This window comes from Pollicipes pollicipes, unplaced genomic scaffold (assembly GCF_011947565.3).
Source record: "Pollicipes pollicipes isolate AB1234 unplaced genomic scaffold, Ppol_2.1 Scaffold_6052;HRSCAF=7182_pilon_pilon_pilon, whole genome shotgun sequence".
In the NCBI taxonomy this organism is placed as follows: domain Eukaryota; kingdom Metazoa; phylum Arthropoda; class Thecostraca; order Pollicipedomorpha; family Pollicipedidae; genus Pollicipes; species Pollicipes pollicipes.
Window position 1 is genome coordinate 25,176,683 of NW_023596805.1, and position 8,997 is coordinate 25,185,679.

Below are 8,997 nucleotides of genomic sequence, written 5' to 3' on the forward strand. Positions count from 1 at the left end.
ACGTCCCAGGCCATGACCAGACAGTCGTCGCCTCCAGAGGCGGCCGTGTGGCTGACATAGGCTGGGTAGGCGACGCAGGTCACCGCCGCCTCGTGCCCCACCAGCACCTGCCGAGGTCACCCCGTCAGCACGGCGTGACAGAAGAGGCACGGTCAACAGGAGCCGACACAAGATGGGAGGGAAGAAATCTGGACAGAACTCAGCACAAGATGGAAGGGAGGACACTGCCAACAGAGACCAGCACAAGATGGGAGAGAAGACACTGCGAACAGGAGCCAGCACTAAATGGAGAGAAGACACAGTCGACAGAGGCCAACACAAGATGGGCGGGAAGATATTGTCGATAGGAGCCAGCATAAGACAGGAGGAAAGACACCTAGACAGGAGTCAGCGCATATGGGAGAGAAGACATCATTAACTGGGCCAGCACGACATGGGAGGAAAGAAAACTGGGCAGGACTCAGCACAAAATGGGGGAGAAAGCAGTGTCACAGGAATCAGCACTAGATAAGAGGGAAGGCACCGTCAAAAGGAGCCAGCACGGGATGGGAGAGAATAGCAGGACAAAATGGGCGGGAAACACTGTCAACAGGAGCCAGGACAAGGTGGGAGGGAAGACACCGTCAACAGGAGCCAGGACAAGAAGGGCGGGAAGGCACCGTCAACAGGAGCCAGGACAAGGTGGGCGGGAGAGACACCGTCAACAGGAGCCAGCACAAGGTGGGTGGGAAGGCACCGTCAACAGGAGCCAGGACAAGGTGGGAGGGAAGACACCGTCAACAGGAGCCAGGACAAGATGGGCGGGAAGACACCGTCAACAGGAGCCAGCACAAGATGGGCGGGAAGACACAGTCGACAGGAGTCAGCACAAGATGGGCAGGAAGACACCGTCAACAGGAGCCAGCACAAGGTCGGCGGGAAGACACTGTCGACAGGAGCCGGCACAAGATGGGGAAAGGCACCGTCAGCACATGATGGGTTGGAATGTCTAGATCCAATGTAACAAGACGGTTGGCATAGCGCGCACACACATTTTTGTCGGCTGTGGTATCACGAAAACTGATGTCATGCCTGGCAATACATCGTATCAAGTACAAGGCAATCACTAGAGCGGCGGTGGGCAAAGGAGTGGGAGTGGATGGACGTGGCGCCGCTGAGTTCCCTTGAGAGTGTCGAAGCGACGCTTGACTCCCGGCTGCAGACGTCCCTGTGGATTTGGTTACCTCCATATTTGAAGGTGGAAGTATTGGCAACAGGGCTGGACTGCTGGGCCGGAGTTGGTCGCCAGGTGGGTGGCGCACAACGCACACAGATGCAGAGCGTGCTCGCAGACGTACTCAACGGTACCGATGCAGACAAGAAAACGCTTTCCTTATGGAAAGCTGGCGATCAACTGAAGGAATGACGGAAATCATTTTTTGTCTTTTCAAGTTAAGTCAACCAGTTAAAGTAAAATCGATTAAATAAAAACAAAATATCACTATAGAATATCAAATTAAACGTAATGTAAGTTACAGCGCTTACAATTGATATCTTGAAGTAGTATTACGAGCAAAGAGCAATGCTGAATCAAAACCGCTGAAGACCTCATTTAATGGCGCATTGCATCACGTAAGCTAGTAACGGAAAACGTTTCTATTTTTATTTTTTGCTACAAATGACGCCAGATAACAGGGCTCTATCGCAAGAAGGCGCAACAGGGTTTTATGGAAGAATTTCCATCACGCAAGAAGCAAAGCAGCGTCGGCCTCATTTCGAAACTTGCCGTGCCACACCAGCGAAAATATGTCCAGTCACTGATACTGTCGATCCTGTTGCTCTACCGCCAGCAGGAGGGGACCATATGACCAAAAAAACAGTACATCTTTTCAGTCTCTTATCTTCAGAATAATTTTGGCTATCCTTTGAATTGAGTTCACCCCTCCGTACCGCCCCGTTAGGCATTTGTCACATTTGCTACGTCATTTGATCACGTCACGCACCTGCGTAAGACGCCCCTCCGCGATGGTCCACACTTTGAGCGATGCGTCGTTGGAGCCTTGTGATGACGTGCAAGCTGTTCGCTGCTGACGTCAAGCAGGCGTATGACCGTCATTATGAACTGATTGTGTTCTTGGTTTTCGCTTTTATTCTCAGCGTCCCAAACATACAGGCCTGAAAACATGATGGAATTCAGTCAGTGCATAAGGAAGTGACGGCTAAACTTTAAATTGCAGTAGTAACCCAATTCCCTGAAAAGTGCTTGGCACACAACTCAACTCCTAAAATGATGCACTTCGTGATCCTGCAACGCTTTACCAGTCATGTAACATGCACACAACAGCGGCGATAATACTAAAGTCGAAGTCCAATCATGGCTTTCTTCTCACAATCACGATCCCAATGACGTCATTAGGCCGTCAGAGCCCGAAACGCAGGATTCCGCATCCAGCAGGGCGCCCCTTCGCCGGCACCCGGTCGCCGTGAGCTCACTGGTGGCCAGCGCTGTTGCCGGAGATGGCGTAGGTCTGGTCGGGAGTCACGCGGATAAACTCTCCGGGCCCCTGGCAGGTCAGCAGCAACCACGCCCGTCTCCACCTGCCACAGCTTGCGGCCGGAGGGTATATGACGTCGGCTGAGCGTAGGAGACGGTCGCCAACGGCAGACCGCGATCTTGTTTGAATCCGCTTTGTGCCCCAGTCCAGGTAGTGTCCCCACCGAGGTCAAGGGTCCCGACACAACAGTGCAAGCATAAACGTTGCGGCGGGTTTAGTAGGGTTGAACGGTTTTGAGATGTACAATTGTGTAGTATATTTGAGAAGTAACATAATTATGCCACTGCTGCACCGCGTGAATACATTTTTAAGCCGGCATTGACCTGGTCAAGTCTACCTCCCCCGCCCCTGTCTAACTTTCGAGGTATCTAAAAGCGCCTTGAGATATCGCTGCGAAATTTTCCAGTAATGCCTCACTTAAAAATTATACACCTGTTTTGTAAAACTAACATCTGTAACATATATATATATATATATAATATATATATATATATATATATATATATATATATAATTACTATAGGAACTGAGAACCTTGCTAAAAGAAAAAAAAACATTTGCGTTTTTTAAACTTGTCGTCCTTAGGAGTCTTTCATGCTAACTAAAGCCAACTTTTCCACAACTCGGTGGCTATAAAACAGCCTTGAACCGTGGGGCTATCCTCATCATAAATCCTAAGGACTTTCAGATATCTCGGTTTAAGTAGCACCTGTGGTCTAGCGAAAGTCAATTATTTTAACACAAGCACTAGGGCATTTTAGAAATAAATTTCTTATGAACACGGCAGAGTGACGACGCTGCCGCGTCACGTCCCGCCCGTAGCGAATTACGTCACACCGCAGCGAGTGACGTCACGCGCCAGCGGAGTGACATCACGCTGCATGAGTGACGTCACGCCAAGGCGAGTGACTTACATGAGCACGCCGCCTTGTCCGCCGACAGAGTGCGCTTGCTTGTCGAGAGCACACATACGGGACACCACCGGCGTCATGTGGTCCTGTCACACGGACACAGTCGCGTCAGTGACAGAGGCATGCCAGGAGCCAGGGGTGTAAATACACCAGGAGCCAGGGGTGTAGATATTCCGGGAAACCAGGGGCGTAGATACGCCAGGAGCCAGGGGTGTAGATATGCCAGGAGCCAGGGGTTGTAAGCCGCCAAGAGCGAGCGGCGTAGATACGTCAAGAGCCAGGGGTGTAGATACGCCAGGAGCGAGCGGTGTAGATACGTCAGGAGCCAGGGGTGCAGATACGCCAGAAGCGAGCAGGTAGATACATTCAGGAGCTAGGGGTGTATCATACGGCAGGAACGATATATGTAGAATGATGTACGTAGACCAAGAACCCAGCATGTGGTTACGCTAGGGCCGGAGGTGTAGATACGCCAGGAGGAGAGCGATTTTGTAAATACGCCAGGAGCCTGGGGTGTAGATACGCCGGGAGAGAGAGGTGTAGATTCGCCAGGAAAGGCGAACCATCACCATATATTCGTGTCGTCTTGGAGAAATGAGTGGAGGATTTCCATTTAAGGTTCATGGAAAGCATCGTCGATGTAGCGAAGGAAAGATGAATGCTATATATAGTGATAGAGCTTTCTTAGGCTAGTATAATGAAATTGGGAGGTCTTTCAGCAGCAGAGGCCTTTCAGCAGAGGTCTCTTCAGGCCTTTGATGTGATCAAGTGAAACCCCGTCAGAGAGCACCGAGTGACCGAATTTTTTTTCTTTTTGTCTGCGACTGCATTGTCACACGTCTTCTAATGACGCCACCGAATGAGATGACGCCAAGAACTTCCGAGAAAGCTCCCATTCAGCCTCTAGACGCACGTCGACGTAAATCTAATGACATCATAAGAACAGATGACGTCACACTCACTGTGAAGGCGGCCACCACCAGATTGAGCGTGAGTCCCCAGACGCGGATGGAAGTGTCTTGCGAGCCGCTGACGGCGTACAGACGTTCGGCGCGAAACTGCACACACGTCACCGGACCCGTGTGACCCTCCAAGGTCGCGTGAAGGTCACCGGATGGCGCCAGCCACACCTTCAGGTGCGAGTCGGAGGAGCCTAGAGACGAACACGAGGACGTGCTTTCAGTGGAAATGTGGTTACTGCAGCCGACGGTGCTTTCGTCACAACGGCTCTTTGGCTGATCTGCAGTTTAAAGCAGTACATAACTGAGTACAATCGTACAAGAGGTTGCCATAGATGGATACAATCGTGGGAACTAAACTGACAATGCTACCCATATACAATACAGATGTACACGGTTTTCCCATTCCAGGAGTTTGAAAATAAGCATACACTTCGTCGTCACAAGCAAAATCCTCTTCTCAATAGCCGGTAACATAGACAGGATAGTGGGTAGTGAGCAACACTACGTTAGTCTTCCTGTAGCGGGGGGGGGGGGGGAGGGGGGAGGGAGGAGGGCTAACAGTAGACAGGAGTCTCAATCAGTAGCCACCTATCTTAATACATCTCGATGCACAACTGCGCAGTCACGGGCTGCTTAAAACAAATTCAACGTGTCATCAGATCATCATCAGAGCATGATCATGCCCATAGTCCCAGACGTCTTTGATAACCAAGTTACTCATCGACGTCTGCCCTGTCTCGCCCACGGACCTCGAAACGCACTGCACTCTACGAAGAAGTCAACACGCTTTATATTGGGCTAACCATGCAAACAGATCGTAATACGGGTTCGGGCACACGAGCAACGAAACGATTCAAGCGGCGGGTATCTTACCCGTAACGACCATAGTTTCGTCAGCTGATATGTCCACACAAGTGATGTCCGCTTGGTGCTCCACCGGGATCTTTTTTCGGTCCGACACGTAAACGCGCGGCTTCACTGTCAGAGGCTGTACGTGGGTCACTAGCACCCTGCTGGCACCTGGCGGCCGGCAGACGAACCTCGAGTTAGTTCAACGCCCAGCACTCTGGCGCCTGATCATCAGATTTTGTCTTCACACACTCGTCTTACCACAACGCTTCGTATAAGAGTTTGCATACTGACCGCTTCGACAAAACAAAAACAAAAAGCGGCATGGACCGCAACAGCTTCTGATCAGACAATGAATCATGGCCGACTTCCCCAGACCGTCTTGACACACTCTCAATCATCGACCAGAGCCGGGAACGAGTCGCGACGTTCGACACGTTTTAGATAGCTGCAGCTGCTCTGCCGCCAGGCGGGGCGCAGGGGAACAGCATACAACCCACAGACCGCCGTGTTAAGGAATGAATTACGTGCCGTTGAAGAGCAAAGACAACACACAAATGAATAACACCCACCCAAGAACCGTAAACTACATGACCGACCCTGAAAAGTCACGTACACCATGATACACCAAGAAACCCACAGCTACGCTATCTCAGGTTGATGTCACTGCGCTGGCCACCGCGACACATCACGTGACACCCGTGACACACCAGCCCTCCACCGACATTCGCAACACCGCGCTATCCGCCACGGCACACTCACGTGACACGCCGTGACACAACAGCTAACTACCGGCCGGCACATCACGTGACACCCGTGACAGAGCAGCTCTCCACCGACCGACACATCACGTGACACCCCGTGACAGACCAGCTCTCCACCCGACCGACACATCACGTGACCCCCGTGACACTGACCGGCCGTGACGAGCAGGTGGCCCCGCGAGGCGAAGCGGGCCGCCAGCACGGCGCTGCCGTGGCGGGGAAGCGTGCGCAGCAGTCGGGCCGAAGCGATGTCGTATACGTACACCTTTGAGTCCCGGCAGCCGGCCACACCACAGCTCACCGTCCTTCGACGACGCCAGAGACGTCACCTGAGGACAACAGCAGGGGCAGCTGAGCTTGGGTATGATGCCAGAGACGACACCTGAGGGCAGCAGGGCAGAGGCAGCTGAGCTGGGTATGACGCCAGAGACGACACCTGAGGGCAGCAGGGCAGAGGCAGCTGAGGTCGGGTATGACGCCAGAGACGACACCTGAGGGCAGCAGGGGGGGGCAGCTGAGCTTGGGTATGACGCCAGAGACGACACCTGAGGGCAGCAGGGCAGGGGCAGCTTGAGGTCGGGTATGACGCCAGAGACGACACCTGAGGACAGCAGAGGCAGCTGAGCTTGGGTGTGACGCCAGAGACGACACCTGAGGGCAGCAGGGCAGAGGCAGCTGAGGTCGGGTGTGACGCCAGAGACGACACCTGAGGGCAGCAGGGGCAGCTGAGCTTGGGTATGACGCCAGAGACGACACCTGAGGGCAGCAGGCAGGGCAGCTGAGCTCGGGTGTGACGCCAGAGACACCTGAGGGCAGCAGGGCAGGGGCAGCTGAGGTCGGGTGTGACGCCGGAGACGTCCTGAGGGCAGGGCAGAGGCAGCTGAGGTCGGGTGTGACGCCAGAGACGACACCTGAGGCAGCAGGGCAGAGGCACTGAGCTTGGGTTGACCAGAGACGACACCTGAGGGCAGCAGGGCAGGGCAGCTGAGGTCGGGTATGACGCCAGAGACGACACCTGAGGGCAGCAGGGCAGGGGCAGCTGAGGTCGGGTATGACGCCAGAGACGACACCTGAGGGCAGCAGGGCAGAGGCAGCTGAGGTCGGGTATGACGCCAGAGACGACACCTGAGGGCAGCAGGGCAGAAGGGCAGCTGAGGTGGGTATGACGCCAGAGACGACACCTGAGGGCAGCAGGGTAGAGGCAGCTGAGGTTCGGGTATGACGCCAGAGACGACGAACCTGAGGGCACAGGGCAGGGGCAGCTGGCTTGGTATGACGCCAGAGACGACACCTGAGGGGCAGCAGGGCAGGGGCAGCGTGAGATCGGGTGTGACGCCAGAGACGACACCTGAGGGCAACAGCAGGGGCAGCTGAGCTCGGGTATGACGCCAGAGACGACACCTGAGGACAGCAGGGCAGAGGCAGCTGAACTTGGGCGTCACCTGAGAGCGACGCAAAAAAATCAAAGTCTTCTGGTTAAAGATCTGGTTCTCGACGTAATGAATTCATATGCAGAAAAACCGCTGCTCGCGATATACCGCAGGTAGGTTTTTATCGATTGTTAAGCGTAGAGTGATTCCAGCCGTATCTACTTCGTTTCAATAGCTATCATCGAAAGATCCGGGTAAAAAGGTTAAACATACGCTTACACACCAGACCGGGCGTATCCAACCATAACATGGACGCGTGACGGCGGCCATTTTGTTTGACTGACCCCAACAGCTGACGAGGTTCAGTACTTACCCTGACTTTGATGATTGTGCAGCGAGTGCAGAGGACTGCCGGTGGTGAAGCTGTGGACGTACACCATCATGTCGAGGGCAGGCCGTCAGCAGGAACATCTGGCAGCCAACAGGTCAGGTCAACCTGGACGCTGGGGGCGACCGTTGGGCCACACACCATGGCACATAGATCCGTGCTCCTGAGGAAGCATGCTTGCAAGGATGTTACACATTTGCATGGAATTTTGAACGAAAAAAATGTTGGATATCATTCGGTGCAGTTCACAGCCCGTCCTTTTTAAGACGTAACCCCCTCTAGTTTCTGAGTTGCATACCGGCGAAGATGTGCAGACTATTTCTTGCAGACTATTTCAAGGTCATCCAGGTATCCACGACGCCCATAATAATGTTATTCGAATGAAATTACGCCTTGAGGAGCATATTTACTAAATAGAGATATCATGATATCTAGAGCAGTCTTTTACACCTGCTCGCTGCTTCTCGTGCTCGTTTCAATATCTTCAACTGTTAAAACATTTCCTTGAATGTCGCCACGGTTGCCACGCTAAATGTTTAATGAAGCCCCGAACGATTTCACGTCGTGAAGTACCTGCCAGAATTACTCCATAGGTAAATCGTGAACCGGTTGCATTTCGTGGCGCCCTTGAAAAACCCAACAATGTAAACCATTTGCATGTAAAACGAGATCAGTTGTCGCATGTGTGGGGTATTGACGAGAGGAGCGAATATCGTGGGACGGCTGAATGGCACGCTCTACACCAATGGTGGTAGGTGATCCTATCAACCTGAGAGCTAAGCTGACGAGAGCGTAGAGGCCGGGAAATTGCTATCATTCAGCACAAGCGATGGAAAATGATGGCTGACATTTTCGGGCGCCATTAGAAACGGTATGGAGCGCCATTTTCGGCGTCTAAATCAAGACGAAAAAGATTTTTTTCCTCGATGGGTTCACCATGCTTGTTTGTATAAGTGGAGTGCGTGACAGTTGTGCCCTCTCCCCTCTCTCAATCTCTCTTTCTCTCTCTCCCTCTATCCTCTCTCTCGCTCTCTCTCTCGGCTCTTTCTCTCTCTCTCTCTCTCTCTCTCTCTCTCTCTCTCTCTCTCTCTCTCTATACTCTCCTCTTCTCGCTCTCTCTCTCTCTCTCTATCTCTCTCTCTCCTCTCTCTTCTCCCTCATTAGCAACATTTGCCGGGCCTTTCTTGAAGTTACGCCACCCTAGATCATACATCAGAGA

At 52.9% G+C, this 8,997-nt stretch overlaps 1 protein-coding gene across 1 annotated transcript; it reads right to left on the bottom strand.

Annotated features, from left to right (window-relative positions):
- Positions 1-2,468: 2,468 nt before the first annotated feature.
- On the bottom strand, positions 2,469-7,833 carry LOC119104392 (WD repeat-containing protein tag-125-like). The gene is made up of 8 exons (XM_037228088.1): positions 7,764-7,833; positions 7,260-7,368; positions 6,727-6,879; positions 6,174-6,325; positions 5,281-5,427; positions 4,408-4,598; positions 3,449-3,531; positions 2,469-2,586 (listed from the first exon to the last, which is right to left on the bottom strand). Exons 1-8 carry the CDS (start codon positions 7,831-7,833, stop codon positions 2,469-2,471), a joined length of 1,023 nt encoding a protein of 340 aa, XP_037083983.1.
- Positions 7,834-8,997: the final 1,164 nt, after the last annotated feature.